This window comes from Asterias rubens, chromosome 2, assembly GCF_902459465.1.
Source record: "Asterias rubens chromosome 2, eAstRub1.3, whole genome shotgun sequence".
Classification (NCBI taxonomy): Eukaryota; Metazoa; Echinodermata; class Asteroidea; order Forcipulatida; family Asteriidae; genus Asterias; species Asterias rubens.
In genome coordinates, this window is record NC_047063.1 from 1,697,995 (window position 1) to 1,721,978 (window position 23,984).

Below are 23,984 nucleotides of genomic sequence, written 5' to 3' on the forward strand. Positions count from 1 at the left end.
GACCGGCTACCAGAACAAAATGTTGTGTAGTGCATACTACATAAATTAAAAACTTGCTCACTGCAAGTATTTGGTCTGGAGACAAATTTACTATTTAGCAGTTCTACGAGACTGAGGGGATTGCTTAAGTTCACCTTATCTGAGTGAAAATCTCAACAGCTATGTCTCAAAATAATACTCCAAACTAGACCAAAATTCGGGGGGAAAATGCAGTGTTCCAAAAAGGAATTTCGTACTGCGGCATTTCAAATATGTGACAAAGTAGTCAATTATGAATGATTTACGTCACTTTTAAGAATTGATACTTCAGGGAAATAATGACATTACTCCACTGCCCCCCTCCCCCATGGGGTATACAAAAAGGGGGTGCCGTTTAATAAGAATGTTTTTTTATTATTATGTTGTCCTGGATTGGTTTAACAATGTCTCCAAATCCTTGGTTCGAACCTTCTTGAAAGATGTAATACAAACATTAAATGCATGTCACGCCAGATGAAAACCCCTATTTTTATGCTCTGAATTATGAGGTATGTGAGTGGGGTTTGGTTTTCCTCTTGAGATTTTTAGAGAATGTCTGGAGGTGGACACGAAGGCGTGCCAGGTTACAGAACTCCCAGTGTGGTATGAATAAATATTTCAGGAAACAGGTTTTTTAGCAGAGGGTTAAGAATGTTTCCATTTCCCTCATCCCCAATTTCTTTGAAAGATACAATTAAAAAGTTTATTTTTATCGGGAGTATTTTGATATATGCAAGAGTTGTTTATTTCTCATGAGATTTTAGAAAATGTTACAGTATTTCTGAGGGAGACTCAGGGGGGAGGGGGCGTGCCAGGTTACAGATCTCTTGGTGTGATGAATGAAGATTTAAGACGGTAAATTTTTGAAATGATGTCCGCCGTTTCTTCTCAGCTGTCAAAGAGCCAAATTATCTGCTTAGAGGAAAATTGGGGAAAGCCGCTGACACATTTACAAACGATGGTGCTTTCAATCTTTGAGTGCTATTTCCATTTACTTTGGAAGTACTTCAATTTGATGAATTTCCCTGGAGGATGTTGTCAATTTCATAATCAGTGACCACTCAGATTGAAACGTTGTTTTTAAAATGTAACAAATCCTGTGCTTGTAACTTTTTTAAACCTTGGCGTAGACTTTGGGATCCATTTGATGTTGGGAAGACCATGCAAATGTACACTGCTCCAAAACATTTACGAAGCATTATGGTCAAGTGTCTTGCTTAAGGACACAAGTGTCAAAACCGGGACTTGAACCCACACTCTGCTGATCAAACTTTCAAATCGTATTATCCACTAGTTTCTTAAAGTTGAAAATAAGAGAAAAGAAAGTTGACTTACTTTGTGATGAGTACAGCAGTGTCATAGTGGTGGGGGTGATCATCGTTCTTGTTATTCCTATCTTGTTGCCAGATACAAAAATTACGAAGACTTTGCGGGGCGTCAGAGGTGATGGATAAATCCGCCTTCAAAAAAAGATAAAAACCAAGTCAATGTCAGGCCTGATACTTTACGGAGGCAACGTAGGTGACTGCCTTTATGCCCTCTGGTCTTCGTGCCCTTGAAATGCTCCAGCACACATTCAAGGAGAAAATGCCTTGGTGCCCTTGCCCTTAGAAAATAAGCACACAGGCCTGCAATGTTTTTGTAGGCGTTATCTACCAGCAATTTCAAATGTAGGGTCATAGATTTTGTTTTTGTGATTGTAATGCTGATTTGTTGGCAAAAAATATCAAGAAAGATACAATCAAAGTCACCTTTGAAAAATTAAACTGAATACAGTGTCTGAAAAACAGCAAAACAAACTGTCACAGTATTTTCACAAGAACATTGAAACCATCCATGTTTAGCACAGCTATAGCGGGTAACAACTGCATCTCTGGCTGAAGCCTTCGCGAGTGGACACCAATCTAAGAAAAGACTCATACATGAAACGATTCTCAGATTCAAATGTGTTTTTTAATGGGGGGGGGGGGGGCAAAATTACCCAAACCATCTTTATTCTATTTGAAACTTTTGAAGCTAAATGTTCTTACCTCCTCCCTGTGAAGAACCAATAGTTTAACTAAGACTATGTTGATATCGTTTCCTATACTTGGATCTTTAAATATTTTATTTACCTGTAAAGAAAGGACAAGAAATGACCAATTAGTTGGATTACTTTTATCAAGATTAGGAACAAGTTACAATAGCTCTTTCCACACTGTATGTTTTATCCACATGGAATACAGCTCTGGAGAGGCCCCAAACTTGTTTATCCTGCAGTTACTTCCGCACACTTCCACACTGTCCCCTATTTTACTGCTTACAGCAGGTGTGGCCATTGCCCAGGGTTACAAATTTGTATGTGAAGACCGGCTGGCCGTTATTCCCCAGGATTACATTTACTCAATCCTCTCGTACCCATTTATACACCTGGCTTTAGAGAAGCATTAATGGATATGTGCCAGCCATGCTTAAGGACAAGAGCTTCATGACTAGGAATCAAACCCACACTGTAATGATTCAGCCATCAGAACATGAGTCTGATGCATAGACTGCCCGGCCACGATAAGCAACAAAGAAACATTTAGTGAGCAAGTTTTGTTCCCATGAAATTCCTAAAACCTTTAACGAAAACAAAGTTGTGCCTTTCAACTTTCAATTACAAACACACTTGCAGAGCTAATTTGGAGATTTTGAAGGTTAATTTAGGGGACCAAGTTATCCATCAGGTAATTTTCAGAAGAAAAGGAGAAATGTCTACAACCATCTTTCTACAACCCACCCTTCTCTGTGGACACCAATCAAAACTATAAAACAAAAATGCTCTCTTATTTAACAGCAAACATTCTTTTATGATGTTATAATTGTTTCTCTAGACTGGGGGGTATATATCAGTCAATCAATCAATCATCGATCAAACCACTTGTCTGCTTTCAAGTGTCAAGTTGCTGACCAAGTGCCACCCAAGTGACAGAAACAATACATTAGTGTGTAATGGCTGTCAACAAGGGGATCCCAAGAGGTAGACAAGATGTCAATCAGTGGATAACTGTCAGTCAAAGTCGACAGGACAATACCTCCATCTTGGTTTTTTTCCCCTCAATGTAAACTCAGTGATAACAGTTGAAGAAAGTGGGCTGGTCAATAGAAGGGGGTCATCAAGTTTGTCTTTTTGTCAGGAATGATAACAGGGCCACCATGGGGGATCTGGCTCTATTGTGTTGGCATGTACCTTGGGTACTAGCCCACCTTGTTGGGCTGTCATGGCTCTCTTTCGGGTATGATAAGACCAATGTTAAACAAGAGCCATTTCAACTAAACAAGGTGGGCTACTTGGGTAGGATTTGAAAACACTGAATGGAGCTTACAATCCAACTCTGCCATTTCTTAAAAATTCTCCTGAACTACAAATAGTTTTATTATAATGCATTTTTGGATCGCATCAATGGCTCTGACTAGATCATGAATGGCTCTGGCTAGATCATGAATGGCTGTGGCTACATCATTGCATTTGAATGTAGCAGCTATTGCAGGCACAGCCAAAGACAGAGAGAAAAATAACATAGCTTGCAACTACTACAAGACAATAGCCCCTTTCACACTACACATCAATCCTGAGAATCTCCACGCTAAGGACAAATTTAATACAGAGATCTCCCAAATACAGACAAACCCAAAACTGGCTTATATCGGGTAAAATTTAACCCTGCCCAGGCTAGGGTTAACCCAGCAATCTTGGTGTTAATAATGGAACATGATTCAAATTTCTCTGGGATAGATATTGTAGTGTAAAAAAAATCTTCGGGTCAGTTTTAATCTGCGTGAAAGTCTTTTTACACGGGTCGCCAATTACAAATACAAAAAGGTAGATAGTGTGAAAGGGGGTTATTTTAACAATGAATTCTTCAAACAATGGAGATAGTCTTTACTTACCAAGGCAACAAGCGTGAGTAGATAATGTTCCAAGTTGGGGCCATGATGGTTGAACATTTTGTGGTCAGCAACAACCATCAACTCCACATGGCGCGTGAAAGAGATGAAACGTTTACTCCTGTGATGGGAGGTGTCTGTTTTTGATGTGTCGCTGCTACTGTTGTTTTCTTGTTGTCTGTTTATACTGTAAAACACATTTTTAAAAATCAGGTTAACGTAGTGGTGTCTTGCCACGCCTTTCACCTCTCATGACCCCGATCCAAATCCCGTTATGTGGACTGGTCAAGTTGGTATGACCATGACACTGCTCAGAACTCAGGTAAATACTGAGTATACAGTGCTAACACACATCGGTGTATATAGGTAAAAACAAAAATTAATAATCTTGCTTTAGTTTAATTTTATGGTGAACACCTCACTAGAATGGGATTTGAACACTCCAGATTAACATGCCAAAGCTCTAATACAACTGAGCCATCTAGCTAAAGCCCTTTTTGTCAATATGTTCAGGGGGTACCATTCGAAAGCCATTCAACCTGTAACTGTTTACCTGAGTTTACTGTTCAACCTGGAAAGCGATAGTACAGGGATCACCTGAAGGAGATGCTACCTCTTCTTTCAAAGATCAATTAACAAACCACAAATTTAGGAAACCAGCCTGGTTAATAACTTGCTCTATTTTTTAACCAAAACAAATTCAAGCAAACAGCACATCAAGTTTCTTTGAAAATGTTCATTAACCTTTTGCTAATTCTTTGGTGCATTTGGTAGAGCTGTGATGCTAAGTTATTTTGGTTCCTCTTCCTTGAATGTCGCCTGCCATTACCCTGGTGATGCTTGTGCTGATGGTGAGAATGTGGCCCTGGTACGTAGTTGGTTGCATCTGTAAGAATGATAAAAGAAGCAAAACTCTGTTAAAATGTAATCAAAAACCACTTCAGAGTACGCTAGTTTAGACTACCTCAAACTTAAGTTCATTCAAGCTTGATTAAATCTTTCATAATTGAAGTGAAATCTAGTGAAAGGAAGAGCCCTCCAGAGATCTCCACATTTTCAAGGTTGGGCCTAAAGTGCTACTTTTAAATACCAAGTCTGCTAGCTATCTCAGGCATAAAAGAATAGAAATTTTTCACAGACACACTTTGCAGTGTGTGAATTGTCAACCTTTACATCACCTCAACAACCAAACATAGGAAATTGGCAAAAATGAAGGTCCTCTTATGTCCAAATTGGAAGCAATATAGCCCAAATGGCATTTACACGTGTAACCCCATATTACACATGTAACCCCATTGAGGATTTCAAATGATCCCTAAATGCAACTTAACTATCCCAATTGGAGGATACTTGCACCCTAATGGGAGACTTGAAGACAGACCTTTTTTCCCAGTAGTGCGCATGCTCAGATCTATGCGTGCAATACTGATTATGCGCACGCAAAAAATGACACTTTTGTCTGCTGCAGCTAGCGTCTCAGAAGTCTCCTATGGAACACACCCCAATTGGGAATCACTTGGTACCCAGCTTGGAATCCTTCCATGAGGATATAATAATAAAAGTCTTATTTGTAATGGAAAAACACCACCTTGGTTCATTTAAATAAATAAAAAATAAAAAAATCTAAAAGGATCTTTAGGGTGAAAAAATATAGACAGCTGAATTATGAAAACTGAAGTGTGCCATATCCATTTTGATGATGACAACTGCATTAACTATTTCTAAATTAAGGTACCAACTGGTGATCATTTAGATGTGTATGACGGATGTAGCATCAGTTTCCAATAAGTTTCCGATACCTCTGCTCACAGCTTAGTGTAATTAAGTTGTGCCGATTAAAGGTAGATCGTAATTGTAACAAATTGTCATAACGGTCAGGCTGTGGAGTCCTATGGCCGAGCGGGCAAGTTCACCGGACAGAAGTGCTGGTATTTTTGGCATTGGAGTATGGTTTGAATTCAAATCTTGGCCTGTGTTTCCTTCAGCAAGGTATTCATCAACCAGTATTGGACCTTTGGATTGTGTTGTACTTATGTAAAAGAACCCGGAACACTCATCATGAAAGCGAAGGGGCTTGCCCCAGTGTTTCGGCAAGAGCTTCTGTAGTGCCACAGAGCTTCTGTAGTGGGTGCTTTGACAGCTCACACACTGCTTGTTTGTCTTTTGTTCCAGCCAAAATGCAAGCAAAGAGAAACTTTGGAAATTCAAAAATCATTTTAGAAGCCAAACTTATTGTTGTTATCTACATCACTGTCAATATTACTAGTGGACAATACCAATCCCAACTGTAACACTCAAGTTGGGACAGGTACCAACTACAGTTAGGACGATTCTATAGTTGGGTCAGAACACCATCATCCATTTGGAATAAACCCCCCTCAAGGTTGGACTTAGTATGCCCCGTAAACCTCCACAATACATGAATTCCTCAAAAAGACAGCTACAAGAAAGCACCTTACCAACCTCAGAAAAACCCTGTTTATTCAATGACCTATATTTATTAAATGATGGCAAGCTTTCTGGGTTATTAGAATAAACCACAGAATGGCATCTCGTGCCAATCTTTTGTGTGTGGAGTTTTATAAGTACGCGAAATAAGTTTGTTTTGCACGCCTGAACAAATATCAATGGTAGCAGTTACAACTGATATCACATTACATTGAGAGGTAAAATGGAACTTTTCATCACAAATAAAACATTTTTTTTTTTTTTTTCCAGTATTTCTTTATTAAGTTTGATTCTTACTTTTTCAAGATAAGAGTAGCTTACAATAAACTTCATAGATGATGGAAATTATCAACAGATGAAAAAGCCATGAAAAGGGGTTGATGAGATAATTCAGCCCTGGTACTTGGTTGTTTTCTTACTTAGTAAACGCATAACGGCACCTCTATGGTAAAAATGAAAGTTTTTACTGGATCATTTCAATTGGTAACAAGGCCACAAGAGCAAGGAAGCCTTTTACTCATATGCGCACTGGGACAGTTTTTTTCTTGGGACGCTCAGGTTACCTTCCCTGCTAAGTACTTCTATAAGAAAGATGCAAACATTAACAACATTTCAAGAGGTGCCGAGTTAAAGACACAGAATGGATGTGATCCTTGCCTCTGCAAAGTATCAAATGGAAATATCTGGCGGAGGCTATATAATCATCAATATGGAAAGTAAGGGATGCGGAAGGTTTTAAACTAGTGAAGGACACCTTGACCCGTATTACAACTGATCTTAGTTTAATCTCTTATTTAATATATAGAGGGTTAGAGCATCAAGACTGTCAACATGCCAAGGTTTTTACAACTCTCTAAGCAAGGACTCATATTAAGGGTGGAATCCTTGATCAGTTTGACATGAGAAGAAATGAAAACCTGCTACTGATGTCACCTGGGCCCAGTTTCATGAAACGTGTCAGCACAAAACTCGCTCAGTCTTGCCTAGCATAAACAGGTTACCAGCCAAAATTACATTAAGTATTGTTGTGGTTGGTGACCCACTCCACTTTTGCTTAGCATTTGCTAAAGCAGTATATTCTGCTTAACAGCTTCATGAAATTGGGCCCGAACTTGAAGCAAAGCACAAGTCTTGCTTAGCAGAAACAGGTCACCAGACCAAAGTCAAGCAAGTAAAGATTATTGCGCCCAGTGCCCCACTCATTGTCTGCTTAAATTTGCTAAGCAGTAATTTCTGCTTTACAGCACAATGCATATCTACCATTATAGCAATTTTGAGGAGTCAATTCCATGTATTTTCACTCCCAAAATAGTGTAGGCGCATGTTAAGCGGCTGCATAATGTGAAATCGGTCAACAGGCCTATTGCTTCTTGTTTTAAATGAATCTTTCTCAATTTGTTGGCATATTCCTTATAACCAAATTGCTTGCTGTGTTCCAGATGCAAGTTACAACACCCAAGGACCAGTCAAACTTCACACTAAGTCGTCTGGCTGGCTAGTTCAGTGTTGAAAGCCTAGACTAGTAAAAACATTATTGGACTGGTAAAATGAGAAGCTAACTGGTCCTGCGCAGCTTGGTAGTCACTGAAAAAGTCAGGTACATAACCTGACTTGTTCATGATCATGCTGAATACTGCTTTGTCTTCCTTTCAATTGAAATATTTCTTTTAAATTGGAAATTTCTGTATACCGCAATACTTTATCAGTAAAGAGAAAACTCTGAAAAGCTACGCTCATTTCATTGTGACTAAGCAAAGATATGTCGCCCTATGCACGTTTACACATCCATAAGTAACTCTGAACCATTTCAACATTCCATGTTCTCCCTAAATATGACTTCAAGTCATGCAGAACAGCCTCCCAAAGTTTGATAATGTCAAGTTCAACTCTTTGTGGCAATTCACAAACACACACAAAATCCTAGGTCCATAGGGTCATTACCAAATTCTATATAATACTTTTCAAAATTGGAACACAACATAAAATAGAAAGAGGGAACGCATACCAGAACAGACAGGTTGGCGTACCTTTTCTTTAAAACTAGGTCATTTCACACGGAAGATCAAATTTATAGGTCGACAAATGTTTTCCTAAATACTTCATACCTGTCTAATTATAAAGAGACGCCGTGCTTTCAATTAATTATATGCATCAGCCAACACCCTTATAACAGCATGGATTTATGGGATTGGGCTTCAATGAACAGATCTTAATACATGCAAACCGGAAAAACCAATTAATCATACTCAAAGTTTTTTTAAATTTACTGCAAAACAGGAGTTTCCGCTTCTGTGAGATTCGACAACTGTTGGCAAAACTCAAGGTGCTTTTATGACATCAAATCAAACACAATGACAAGACTAACCTCACACTAGGACCAATAATGACCGTGTATCATTGTGGACAAAGCTATTCATCAAGAGGGGGATGACCTTACAATTCCGAATTGTAGATTAATTTGTTCAAGGACCGCAGCAGGAATTGATTGATTTCATACTGAAAAACTGAAACAACTGTCTGTGAACTAGACCCTCACCTCAAAAACATAATAAATCTCACGACGAGACAGACGAAAGGGTGTCATCTTCTTGTTTGCCGGCCATGACTGAAAGGTATGCAGGTCATTTCCAATTGTGAAACAATTTATAAACTGACAAAGTCACAAATTGTCACCAAAAATACCGGTTAAATGAAGGGTATAGTACAAAGGAGAAACCATCCCTTGAATTTTAGAGGCTGAAACTTTAAAAACAGTTTTAAAAAGTAGACAGTATTTTCAAACTGCAGAGATATCAGAAATCTCCCCAAAATAATTTTGAGATTAAAACAAGCTCCCTTTCACCACCCAACACTAACAGCACTTCCATCTCAGCTGACCCCGATACAATCCATGGAAAAGAAAGTTATTATTATTATTTTAATTTTATTTTATTCGGGGAAGGGGGGCGGGGAATAGTTGAAGAGGGCAGTCTAGAACCCAACTTCATCAAATGTGCAATTTGACAATCATGTCAAAAATCCTGAAAGTGGCTTGCCCCACATTTGAGACTCAAATTCAAAATCTCACAGATGGTACAATTCAAGAAGTTACAGACTCAATGCTACACCAGCAAAAGTACAGGTTTGCACAAAATGTAGACTATTTGTTTCCCTCTTGCTGACTGCTTTACTGTTGCCAACAAAACTTAAGGGCTCAAACAAAAATTGAGAAAATACTGAGAAATTACACACCAGTTTGATATACATGTAGAGTTGCTTATAGCTTATAAATTTGCATAACAACTTCCTGCTAAGCAAATAAAACTAAGCAGCACCAGTCATGGATGTGGCATGGTGTTTTGGCCGCTAACCTTGATTGGACTGTGCTACTTTTTGTGCTTATTATAGTTCTATGAAATTGGGCCCTGGACTTGATCCAAAAGCATACAATTCTGCTTGAGGATTAACTTTACTTCATTTACCTAAAATTCTTAACATTTTCTCTTGGTCATGAGGACTTGAGGTTGACAGAACAATGCCTGATCCTTCAGAATAGATTCCATTTTCCGGATGATTAAGGATTCGATTAGATTGCGACAACCACAAGGTTTATGACACTTATTATTGATAATTCCTCAGCACCAACAAATCAAATTATAAACTCACAATCTTCCCACTGGGCACACATTATTAATCATTACTGACAGACTTGCCATTTATCATGCCCAATCCCCCCCCCCCTGATAGCTGGACTTTGACCTCATTGATTAACCTTTGATCCTGAAGACACCTGTTGTGTAACTTAAAATCTGCAACATTCATTCTTCAAACACCACAAGGTCCTTATGGTATATCCACATTTGAGCAAAAGAAACTTTCCCTCCAGAAGGGGGCGCACCAAACAACTTTAGGTATCAACCAACAAATTCCAGCAGATCCACTCCTTTAATAAGATGCAAAGGACACGTTTGGTAACTTGTCAAAGACATGTTTTTCCACTTGTTGTATCCCAACATATGCAAAACAAACTACAAGCCGGTGAAAATTTTGGCTCAATTGGTCATAGAATTGGCAAGAAAATAATGAAAGGAAAAATATTTGGGTGAGAAATTACCTCTTTCTCAAAAACTACGTTACTTCGGAGGGAGCCATTTCTCACAGTGTTTTATAACATCATCAACAGCTCTTCATTGCTTGTTACCAAATAATTTTATGCTATTGCTAACAATTATTTTGAGTAATTACCAATAGTGTCCTGTGCCTTTAATAATTGGGGTAGTGATCATGGAGAGATCATTGAACTACATCACTGGGTTTGTTTTATGGCTCCAGTAAATCTCAACACAAGATTACCATTCACACCTTTAGTCCTGTAAATAAATTAAAAGCTCATCATAAAACACCTGTGTAAATTTAGTGTGTTTGTATTACGCCACACATAGGGCGAGGAGTGAGCTCTCTATTCCAATAGCTGGTAGACAAGAGAGACACAAAACCTGTGGTTAACAATGTTAGAGCTCTCCACCACATCACCCCCATATATTATACTCTATAAACACCTGATTATGTACACTGGCTACCCAACAAGCAGTGATTTTCAAATAAAAATAATCCTGCTCACAATCAAGGTACAACCATGGAGGAAGATGGTACAACATGGTTCAGCTTCACTCTACATTACAAAATCTGGTTCAGCTTCACCCTACATACAACAACTGTGAAGGCCCTGTACAACAAGACAAGGCCTGAGATCTATCACCAATACGCTTCATGTACATGTATGCTTCAAAGGGTTTTTTTTCTCTCCAAAAACCTAAAAAGTTGCATAAATGGATAATAGAAGATAATTTGCCAAAAGCAAGAGGCCTACAAATTGGTTAAGCGGCTCACTGGGAAACAAGCCTTTGGACAAAAAAAGCTCAGTTATCGTCTCACCTTTGAAAAGCTTAAGAGTCTTTTAGAATCAACTTAGCTAGAAAAACCCCCTTCAGAAATCTTCTGTCAATTTGCAACAAGGACTTTATCCTAACCAAATGTAACTGAAATAAAAAAAATCCAAGGGAGTTTTCTTTTTGAACAAGTGGTCTTAATCATAGCCACTGGGAAGTCTGGGTTTTAAATCCTAAAAAAATACTTGTTTAGATTTGGATAAAATGCAATACATGTACATCCGCACCATAGATTGTACACATAAGGTTACTATGAGGTATTGAGGGAGACTGCCAGAAAGCAAATCCTAAAAAACTATTAACTGTTTTCTCTTCTGGGTTCTGATGTGATACCAGCGCGGATCGGTTTCCAATTACAAAACAGCATTTCCGGAGGGTTTGGGGCGCCTTTGAAGTAAAAAATGAAAAGGCCACAGGTTGTATTTTTTTAACATTAATTATTTGCTTTTGCAAGCAAGAGAGGGAAACTGTATGAAGTAGAGCAGGAATGATGTATGGAAAGCACTTTACTGCTAAGTAGGGGGAAATGTAACAAGATACCAACTTGATTAGGGGTTGAAGAAAGACAAATTGACTACAGTGGGATTCAAACCAACGACCTCCGGATTAACGTGCCGGGGGTCTACAAACTGAGCTATCTAGTATGTTAAAAGTCTCCTAATTATGTCAATATCTTTGTTCGGGGTGCCAACATATCGTCGTTCGTACCACGAACTGACCTAACTCGTTCACTGTTTTAAAAAACGTGTTCGGAGAAAATCACGATTGAAGTTCCACTACTTTTCAAACTGCTCTTTCGGAGTCTGCTTACCAACTTTGTTGTATTATTTTATGACGAAAACAAAGCTGAATACTTTATTCATACAGAACTATCAATGTGTTTTCATCCTTAAAACTATTTTAATTAGTAATTAATTCCTAAACAGATAGGTCACTTTGTGAAAATGAAAATTTCATTTTTGCCTGCAGCGCGCTTTGTACAAACCAATGCGTAATAGAGACCTATCGAGATCGGTCACTTTGTGAAAATACTACGCTCCCCAGTTAGGTCACAGATTTACATTAAACTTACATGGTTTGAAGATAATGATGGTAGAAGCTACCCTTAAAATATTACTTGCTGAGCTGCTGTAATTTTTGAGAAATTAATATAAACAATGTAGCGAGAGAGAAAAAATGGTCTCAGGAGAAAATAATTTATTTAGCATGTACAATGTATTTACGCGACTCTTCTGAAAACATTGCTCTGTGGTTTTCTGCGCCTTTGATCATTTTGTATGTAAGGGGCGCAATATGAATTTTAAATATTATTATTATTACTATTATTATTATTATTATTATTATCTTCACTTTTTTTTCTAAAAAACTTGACATCCAATGAAGCTGTAACTTCTACAGGCAAATTATATTACATACATCTTCATTCACGATTCACAGCGAGTAGGGTTTCATGCCCTGGCAAACATTTTGATCTACAAAGGGTATCAAACCTCTTTAAACATCCTCCCTCCTTGGAACCTTCCAATAATTTATCCTCTGTTGGGGAGGGGAATAATTGTCTGGAATTGTCTGTTCGATCGGCACACAATGAAGAACAAGAGAAAACCGAACAAAGGTGTGTCAGTAGTGAAGAGAAAGACTCTAGTCACAACAAACATTTCCTTGACATAAAAAATTATGGTATCACAGGTTAATGCAGTGGCAAACCCCAATAGACCGTTTTTACCATTTGGACTTTTGAGATGTGTCCTTCTCTTAAAAAGTAATATCTGTTCCATTACTTGATCGTTTCCATTCAACAGACAACTTGCTAACTTCTTCACTTTAAATAATGCTGATGCCCACTTTGTGGGCTTTCCTTTAATCCTTTGATGAACAAACTACTGTCAACAAAACCTTCTCAAGCCTTGTCTGACGTAATTTAAAGTCTGAGATGTTGTGCGAAGGGTGAGAGAAGCCCCCTATTAACAAACAGCAACAAAACAAGAGTTTCCTAAAGAACCGACTCTCGGAGCTTGATTAATGAAGCAAGCTTTAGTTGTCTACTTCAAGTGTCTGTTCTTTGAAGGACAAGCATCATTTTGTCTTTCTGTGTAACTTTCTCATTCCCTTCCCTGCTTTTTGACAATCCCCAGGTTCTCTGCACACTGCTGTAAACAACTTCTTTATGAGTAACCCTCTCTTTATAAGGATCCTTTTTTGGCCAAAACTTTTTGACATTTTCCTATAACATTCCAACCAACTTTTCAGCCTATTATCAAACAATCTATTGACCCCGTTTTTACTATTAAAGTTACCGCACGGATGTAAAATCATCTCTTGAACCTCTGTACCAGGATTCAATAGGAACCGAGATCAGCAGGGGGTAAGTGGTGGGGGAACAAAACATTGTCTTTTTATTTGGGGGAAAAGCCATACAAGTTTTTAAAAGAGGACAGGGTTAAAACAGGTCATACCTGGGCAAGGTTTTCTGGTTGTTCTGTTGTGATGCTAGGAAAGCATACAGCGTCTTGGGACTTTGGGAAGATTCAAACATTGATGATGATAAATGTTTGAAGTTATGGCTGATTGACAATCAACCAAGATTTCTATTCAAATCAATGGTTGGAGAGAAAAAAAACAGGGAGAGAGAGGGCCTTATACAGACTTTTTATGTTAACTCCACTGAAAACAAATTCCCAGGAAAGTTCCTGCAGAGTTTTAACCCAAAACCACCCTATTCTTGTTTTTAACGCAACTTTCATGGAAAGAACGAACACTCAGTATTACTAAAACTCAAAGTATCACTCAGCCCCACTCCCAAGCAGGGTTAACTATTTTCCCCAAACTGGCTATTTCCCCAGAAGTTTGCATGGGTTATTAAGTGTAAAAAGGTTAGCAAACATTTTCCAGGAAATTTGTCTAGTGTGAAAGGGGCATCAGAAAAGGATTTTTCAAGCATCAGTGATTAGTAAAAATGAAGGAGGTGGATTGGGAGAGTTAATGTGAAGCCTGGGGGAAAGTTCTCTTTAATGATACTAGGATTTAGCATAAAATGATTTACTCTCATGCCATTGTTTGACACTTGACTATGTGCTGTCGGCTAGTGATTGATTTCTGCAAAAGGAACACACCAATTTATAAAGGTAATTTTTCTTGTAATTTGTTTCCTCCTCAATGCAAAATGATAGGAATAAATTCGATTTTGTGGACTAATGATTGATTTCTGTAAAAGGAATGCAGCTATTTTATGAAATGAATTTGGTTTTTCATTAACCGATTCCAGGCCATCCCTGGTCAGAGAAAAAGTTTGGAATTGAAATGTCATTTAGGTAAGCCTGAAGCACTGCCTACTCCAGAAATATTTTATCATATCAGCAACTTTGAGTAAACAACATAAACCACAAATATCTGTCCATCAAACAATTTTGTGTGCAATTCCATCAGCAAGTACTTAATGACTTTTTAAACAACCACACAATGAATACCAGATTCAATGAAGTTGCTCTAACACCGCAGTATGTTTATTGCTATTTCAGAGAGTATTTGCATGGAGTCAAGGAATTCCTTTTTATCGTCTGGAAACACCGACTTGTTTGTTGACATTCTTCACTCTGACTCATTCCAAACCAGTCTCTAAACCCATTTTTTTCCTGAAAGCTCTAAGCTCTTGAACAAAGATTACGGAAAAACACATATCCAACCAAAATATGAATGGGCAATCATAAATACCTTTGCCACCCAACACAATAATTGCCAAAATAAATAAAAACTAGAACTAATAGTAAAATAAATTACACAACATAAAATAATAAAAATATCACAATAAATAAACAAGACCTCCAAGTTGATCCCCAAAGTAGCTGAGGTCACACAAATAAAACTCAACCTTGATGATCATTTCAAAGGAAGCAGCGGTCAAATATAAGTAAGGGCTTGACCAAGGTCGTACATAGCATAACTTTTTTGTTAAAATCCCCCCCCCCCCAGACAGTGATTGGTATACAGCACATCACATGGTAAGAAAGGAGCACGCTCGCACCAAAATCTACCTACAGCCACATAGCAACAGCGTACATCCCATGGCAACTGATGTTCTATGCCCATAGCAACCAATTTACTTTACCCATAGCAACCAATGTTCAAAGCTCATAGCATACCCATAGCATACAATGTTCTAAGCCCATAGCATACAATGTTCTAAGCCCATAGCAACCAATGTACAATACCCATAGCAACCAATGTACAATACCCATAGCAGGTGCAGCTTCAGAGTTCTACCTCCATGCATGGACTAGCCAGCCCAACCAGTTGGAAATAATTTTGACTGGTCCTCAGGTGTTTTAACTGGCATTTGATCAGTGGACCAATGAGACCAGTAGACCCTTTTTAAGCGTTGATATAAGCATGGAGGTAGAAATAACCTCCATGATATAAGACAACATAAAGATGGGAGCCCACAACTTCGGCATCTTCACAGGTGCTCTCATGATAAAGTCGCCCATTCAAAGCCCATTATAAATCATCCACCTCCCTAACCAGTATTGTCCCAGACTGTTACAATCCATGTCAAAACATCTCGTGGACCACCAAGAACCTGTGTCCAATAATAACAACAAAGAACGCAGAGTAAACTTGCCATAAAACCCACAAACCAAGTTCCTGGTAGGTGGTGCATGCTACCATAGAGAAAGGACTACATTGTGGCTTTGTTTTCTTTTGTTACACAGGTGACATAAATTGCTGCTGATAATAATGTGTCAATATCTTCAGTGGTCACTTTGGTATTGGGATTGATACTGCAATGGCCAGAAGAAAAAGAAAGGTTTTTGTGTCTTTCATACAGAGCTGTCAAGGTCACAAATAGTGTGGTTAAAGATCAGCAACAAGTGGTTGTGTTAACTGTTTGTAAAACCATGGTTAACAAATGAAGATGGGTCACACCAAGTTGGTAAAATGACAGCATTATTAAGGTGAAAACGAAATCAATCTTGTCAGTTCAGTTGAACCTCAAATGGCCTGCAGTTCCATGGAGGCAATGAAGGCCATTGGCCTTTGCCTTGGTATTGGCCTTGTGAACCATATACATTCTTACTATCTAATGGAAGTAACCTTTCAACAAGGAAGGAGGGCTCACAACAGGAGATTATATATAGAGAATCTGCTGCCACTTGCTTTTTATTTTTTTTTTGTATTCAAGAACAGAGCTTGTTAATCTGACATCACACTTCAACAGGGCTTGCGAATTACGTCAGAGATCTGCCTTGAGCATACGTCAATCCCTGTCCATAACCACCTTTGACCTCTAATTCAATTCACATGGAGATTCGCAGTCAAATCCTAAATACATGTATACACCTAAACAATGCAGGCTGCTGCATGTGTCGAATGTGCAGCTGCAAAAGACCACCTCCGACCAATCAAAATAGAGATACAGAAAGCTTACGTCATTGCCTGTGGAATCACTGGTTCTGTAAAACCAATACCTGTCTTTATCATTGCGGATGACGGGGACCATTCTAGAACAGAGCTGGCTATTTTACATTCAAACCTCACTTTGGTTACACTTAATATGGACTGCATGCAGTATGATCGATCCTCCATGCTTATATAATGGGTTGTTGTTCTAACACAACTCTGAAACTTTCTCAAGACATATGCCTTGCAGGAGATTCCTTCAAACTTGTGAATGATGGACATCCCTCCCACAAGAACCACCAAATCTCCCAACAAGAAAGCTGAAAGCTAATGTTTAGACTCCAAGATGACTCATTTGTAGTGCTGCAGGCTATAAAGTCAGGGGGACATGTGCAGTAATGACATGAAAACAAATCCACCTATAAGTGAACAGGTCATCATTGTTTGAACATGGTGCATAAAAGGTGCGTTTGTGTTTTCGCACTGAGAGCTTTGGTTTTGAGGTAACCAGCTTTTTCAGACAGAGGTGAAGGGGTAGAGCAAAGTACTGGAGGGCTTTGTATTACAGGAACAAAAACCCACAAGCACTCCTTAAAAGTCAAATAAATCTCATATAATCAAACAATTCTACTGTAATTAAGCATTCCTGACTACTGCTGGTAGTGGTACACCAAAGAAAAATACTACCAAGAAACACCAACAAGACATTGTCAATATGCCTTCGGCGCGGTGCGTAGTCATCACGTTTTTCTGTCACTCATGGGTCTTTTCCAAACCGAGCTTCTGGCTTCATAGCTTGTCTTCAAGTTTGGAGCAGTATGCATTTTGCATACCATCAAGCAGAGCGAGCGGAGCGAGAGCCAAAAGCCAGAGCCAAAATCCAGAGCCAAAAGCCAGAGCCAAAAGCCAGAGCCTTAGGTGGACCAGTAAACCTGGTGGTCCAGTGAAAACCTGTTGGACCACTGAAAAACCTGGTGGGGCAGTAACAAAAAACAAGGGGAACCTTTTCAAAAAACCTGGTGAGCCAGTGAAAATCCTGGTTGGCCAGTGAAAACCCTGGTGGGCCAGTGAAACCCTGGGAGACCAGTGAAAACCCTGGTGGACCAGTGAACTGAAAAACCTGGTGGGCCAGTGAAAAATGTGCTGGTCCAGTGAAAACGTGGTGGGCCAGTGAAAACCCTGGTGGACCAGTTGAACTGAAAAACCTGGTGGGCCTGTGCAAAACATGGTGGACCAGTGAATTGACAAGCTTACTGCAAGCTTACTGCAAGGACTAGTCCTTACTTAGGACAGGGCTGTATGCTTCGGTTTTGAAAGGCAAGGGCACCAAGGCATTTTCTTCTTGGTAAAGGGCACCCTATTATGAAATTGCAAATTTGTACTGGAGCATTTCAAGGGCACCAAGGCATTGACCAGGGGACGTGGAGGCAATCGCCTTTGTTGCCTCCGTGAAGTATCTGGCCTGTTAGGACTACTAGTCCTAATACAAATTGCATGAATAGTCAGGATGAGTAACTGGTCCTAACTCAAGATAAGACTAGTCCTAACTCTTTGTGAAATCCACCCCTGGTCCCACTTTAGGTCACCCAGAAAAACTTTCCTGTAGGCCTATGTCAGATTGAATATCTTTAGATTCCCTTCAATGAGTCTACAGATGGACTTTTAAACCTCAAGTATGCCACATTAACAAACTTAACTAAACATAAAGCAACACTTGGTGTTAATTGATGGTGCATGTCTACCACAGTGAAACCACAAGACACTATAGAAACAGACTTGTGAGTCATGACAAATAGTAAACATTTTCTGTCCACAGAGCAAAACCTGTATGCTGGAATTATCAAAGGGACCTTATTATGGGACTCATGGCATCATCTGTTTACGAAAGAACACACTAGGTCACAGGTTGATGGTCACAAAGTGCAAAATTATTAGTTAAGCAAACCACAGCTTCTGATAATAATAAATAAATTAAACATGTTTTCAAATATGTTTGATCAACTTTGATGGTGTTTCCTTCTGTGGAGGACTGAGGAAATTGACAAAATGTCTTGCAGGCCAGACCAGGATATTTAAAAACTGTTTTCTTGTGCATCCAGAAGACAAATTGAGCTTAAACTTTTACAGGTTTGTTATTTCACAGAGGCCCTAAATTTCATGGATACTGTTCTTTATGTTATTTATTAGGGAATAACAGTGTGAGGACCCGGTCTTCACTATGTGGTAATGACCGTGAGGACCCGGTCTTCACTACATGGTAACGACCCGGTTGATGGCTGGCCGCTCTTCGCAGACCAAGCTGGAGGCAAACACTAGTTGAACACAATGTGTGCTGGGTTAGGGACCATTTATTTGCTAGTTTCCAGAACAGGTCTTTCTTTATATCACATGTTAAAACATCCCCATGATCGGGTGTTGAATCTGTAAACTGTCCAAGGTATTAAATCAAAGTTCACAAGACTGAGTTAGCAATGTCTTCTGTTTATCATGATTCATCCAGCAGGTAACTTTAAGGTTTAATAGATGTTAAGTTTGCATCGGGATAAAGAACATTTAATTTGGTTTTTACCCATTCACCGATAATAATAACCGATGTGTGTTAGCACTGTATAATCAGTACTTTCCCCGAGTCCTGTGGAACAAAATATCACAGGCATATTACTCAGGTTGGGTTCGAACCTACTAATTCTAGAGTATACGGTATAGAGTATACAGTGAGTGCTAACACACATCTGTGTATGGGTAAAAACCAAATTAATAAACTCTAAGGTTGTTAAATTAAATGTGTTATTGAAGTCAATTAGGTAAACTAGTCCACCCATGGTGTATCAAGGCTTACAACATGACATGTTGAGTGGTCAGAAACCAACTCATCTGAACAAACAATAATGAGGTATTGGTTCTTTGTCATCATCCACCAACCCCAGCCTAGTGGAGAGGAACAAAGACAAGCTTCAGACAGAGAAATAATCAGGACAGGATTTTATTCTATTTATTGAAAAACACTGACTCATCTAGTAAAACATCTAGTACAGGGGTAAAGTCTCCTGTACATGTATGTGCTAGGGTAAATAAACTTTAAGTGACAAAACATTGCTTTTTTATCTTATCAAACCACAGTTTGGCAAATTGACTCAGCTTAGTGAAGTTTCTCAAAGTCATTAATACCTCTGGCATGTTTCACAAGTAACCCCCTCCCCCACTTCACCCACCCCCACCCAACCCCTTCCACTGGCTTCCTGGTCAAGAAATAGTATTTGATGAAATGATGGCTCTGAGAAGAGCAGGTTGGTTTAGAATTAAACAAATTTATGAAGTATTTTTATGAAATCTTCATCCGAAGTAACTTCGCTCATCTTTCAATTAGGTGCACCATGTAAAAATTTGATTCCAAATCAAATATCTCAAACCAAAACCCAGAGAGCTTCTGATGTCGGATCCGCCTAAGCAAGTTTAGATTAATGTTAAGGTCAAGTCACTGAGACTCAAACTTTCCCTCATTCCTGAAAGAGAGACCACCACAAGGGGAGACTACATTAATGGGATCTGTCATTGGAGTTCCTTGTTTCTCAATATTTCCCACCAACAGGCAGAAAATAGACCCAGAGAGGCCTAACTACAGCCCCCCCTACTTCTTTCCAAACAGTCCCAAATTCCTCTATAAACCCAGAGGATGTACCCGATTAGACTCCATATCCTTATCATCTGCCGGATTTATTCATTCAAAGAAAATGTTTGGGGAATTGTCCGTTCTTAATAACTGATTTGCTTGTTAAAGTCGGAGGGTTTGACATGTTTGTCATAAAGGAAGGGCATCAGACATTTGGGGTAGAGTCTTCAGGTTTAGTTCAGGATCGGACGTTAGTGCAAGTCACCAGCCATCGCAGGATTTGATCATTTTTGTATAAAGGAATACAGCTTGATTTAATTTTAGAGTGCCTATAGGGAATTCACTAACAGCAAAATAAACAATATTGACCTATTTCATTGGTTATTAAGTAGGATTCAAAAATTTGTAAACTGTTTATTGAAAACAGCCCCCTTTTTGTAGTGGAGCGGTTTTTAGTTGTACTATGATGTAATGTAGTACCTTCCGAGTTCTACTGAAAAAAAAGTTCCCATAGGCACCCAAGGTGAGATTCGAACCCAGGAACTTACAGATTCTACACACGGGTAATATTTCACAGCGCGCCCATGCTAACGATGTAGAGGGCCATCTAGAGCCCACGGAATATTGTCCTTTCAGAACAAAACTGCAGAAAGATGCACACCGTGATACATTGTTAAACCACTGAGTATGCCTGGTGTCTACAGACCAGCTTGAATCCTGTTATTCTAACTAGACACAAAATGGTTGTCACTCTCAGTAGATACCATTGCATTAAGCCATTTGTGAGTAAAATTTGTATAAAGTTTGGTACAATGACTTACTAAGCCCAAGTTACCGTTTAAACTTGAATTCCCCAGACTATAGAGACAGTTACTGTGTCAAATGGTTTGGGCAAGCTTTTGTACAGCGACCTCCAGATGAGCAAACTCTGATACCATTGTGTCGTACACATTAAATCAAAACTGTGCATGATTTGTTGCCGTCTCTTACGCAATTAATTGCCCTGAACCATGTGACATAGGAACTGTCTCTATAGTAAAAGAATTAAAATTTAAGTGGAAACTTATCAACCAAGTCATTGTACCAGACATATTGAAATCTAACTCCCAAATGGCTTATTCACGATCATCGTCGTTTCCAATCTGTCTTCACTAAATGACCGCACTGACCTAATCACATCATGTGCCAAATCCTGGAAATCTCTTGATCCACCCGGGAAGTTAAGAGGATATTATTCCACCATTCGACCCACCTACCCGTTGTCTTCCAGTGACAATGAGTCTGGACTCATATCATTCTGACCTATTGACATGTGAGTCAATCACTCTTGCTGTTTAAAGGATTTGGGTACTTTTTGCACAACACAAAACCCAAACGTCCACAGATTTACATTTAAAAGATACTAATGGTAGAAAGCTTCCCCATAAAATATTACTAGCTGAGGTGATGTAATTTTTGAGAAATGAGTAAAACAATTTCCATTTCCTACTCAGTGAGACCAATATTATTTTAGCATGTGCAACAGACTCATTTCTCCCCCAAAGAATGCTCTGTGATTTTCACCTTTATTCTCAAAAACTTGGCGACTATGAAGCATAAACTTCTACAGGTAAATTGTATTACGTACATCTCCATTCACTGAGTAGGGATTCATGCCATAGCGAAAAACTTGATACTCAAGAGTACCAAATCCTTTAAGGAATTCCATCTGGTCATGAAGCCCGTTAATGAGGGCTGATAAAAAAAAACAAGAAATGCAACACTTTTCCTGAGAGATGTGGTTTTCATATCCTCCTCTACTTATCACTGTCAAGAAATGCTGCAACATCAATTTACACAGGACAGGTGTGGACGGAGAGTAGTCAATATTAAATTGATAGAATTGTGGTTTATTAAATTATTGCTTAATCCTTTTTGTGTTGAGGTAAATAAAGGTATGGTCATCAATTGCTTGTTGTCAACATAATGCTTAATTACAAGCAAAATTATCAAGAAGTAAAAAAAGTCACTTGTGAATGGTCCAGTTAAGTGTTTTACATTGTAATTGAAAAAAAAAGAGAAAAAAAAAAAAAAAAAAAAAAACAGCAAGAAACTATCATGGTATTTTCTCCAAGAACATCAATCCATTCACGTTGAGAGGGTGCCAACCACATTTATTACCAGAAGTACAATAATACTCCATTAAAGTACTGTCATCGTTGAGGAAATAACATTCAAACTCAAATCACAGTTGCTTTGTTTTGATTGCCACAACCAAAATGACCCAACATTAATGTGCACAAAAATCCCTAACCAAATAAATTTCATGAATTTGTGATAAACTCCGCAAGGGTCAAACTTAGGTCCAAGCAATTTTTGCAAAATCCATTGTACCTTTTTCAAAGTAAAACATGACTACAGAATAACATGTATGATAAAATATTAACAGGTACGCCCTTTGTTTTGGGGTGAATCTTTGTCCTTCCTTTCTTGGTAAGTGGAAAACTAAAGGCAGGAATTAATCTACTTGTCCAACACTTCTGCTTTAAGTAAGAAAGGAAGAGTATGGCCTATAAATAGAGCTAATCAAATTATGACAACTAGCAGCTGGCAATGGACCAAACATTGCTGCATCTTATAAAACCCATCAGGCTGTGGTCTACCAGAGGGTTGGATCGTGGTACAAACTACTTAATCAATAGGAAGTATCCATTATTGGATCGATTGGCGCAGAATTCGGACCTCCTTCAAAATAAACTTGGGAGTTTCTTTCAGGTGAAGCGTTAAACTTGCGGTCTGGTCGAGGAACAAAGTGAATGGGTACACTAACAGCGTAGACTGAGTCTACACCGAGGCCAAATAAAAAACTCTCTCAGATCGATAATACTTGAGACTTGTCAGATGTCCCTGTTGTAACAACTAATGTTTTTGATCAATCACTTCAGACAAGAGCTCACTGTTGAAATACCCATAGAGTTCTCTATGGAATAAATATGTTGATCCCCCCCCCCCCCCGCCCTAAAAGCCATTACACCCCCCCCCCCCCCCCAATTTCAAAAACAAACAAAAAGCCACATGGAAAGGTTTGTGGTGACACCATGTAATGACTTACTATCTCTAAATGAGTTGGGGTGGTTCCTTAAAGATGGTGGACACTAGAGCTCAATTGGTTATCGAAGTTGCGAGATGATGAAAGAAAAAACCTTGTCACACGAAGTTGTGTGCATTACGATGGTTAATTTCGAGTCTCAAAATCAAATTCGTGGAAAATTCCTTCTTTCTCGAAAACTATGGCACTTCAGAGGGAGCCGTTTCTCACAATGTTTGATACCATCAACCTCTCCCCTTTACTCGTCACCAAGAAAAGTTTTATGTCAATAATCATTTTGAGTAATTACCAATAGTGTCCACTGCCTTTAAAGAACTGTTGGTTTTCAAAACAAAAGGCCAGTACAGTTTCAGAAAAAATGTCAGTGCTCCTCTAAACCTCCAAGTTTGTGCTTACACATTCAAAAGAATTCTTTGAAACATTTTCTAAACAGCTTTGTACTCTGTAGCACCAAAGTAGAAACTGGAGTTTTGGAGTAAAACTAACCATTGAAAAAAACTTGTACAATTGTCTTGATATGTAATCTACAAATAGGCCTGATTTGTTTGTCTTTGGTGTGTGGTTTTTTGGGGGGGGGCAGTTTCAA

The 23,984-nt window shown here is 38.8% G+C and overlaps 1 protein-coding gene across 1 annotated transcript in view; it reads right to left on the reverse strand.

Moving 5' to 3' along the window:
* Positions 1-23,984, reverse strand: part of LOC117307340 (A disintegrin and metalloproteinase with thrombospondin motifs 9-like) — a 79,570-nt gene that overhangs the window by 7,726 nt on the left and 47,860 nt on the right. The window contains exons 5-8 of the mRNA XM_033792063.1: positions 4,672-4,813; positions 3,931-4,114; positions 2,049-2,132; positions 1,354-1,478 (exon numbers count right to left, since the gene is read on the reverse strand). Coding sequence (XP_033647954.1) covers positions 1,354-1,478; positions 2,049-2,132; positions 3,931-4,114; positions 4,672-4,813 — 535 coding nt within the window. The remainder of the gene's footprint in view (positions 1-1,353; positions 1,479-2,048; positions 2,133-3,930; positions 4,115-4,671; positions 4,814-23,984) is intronic.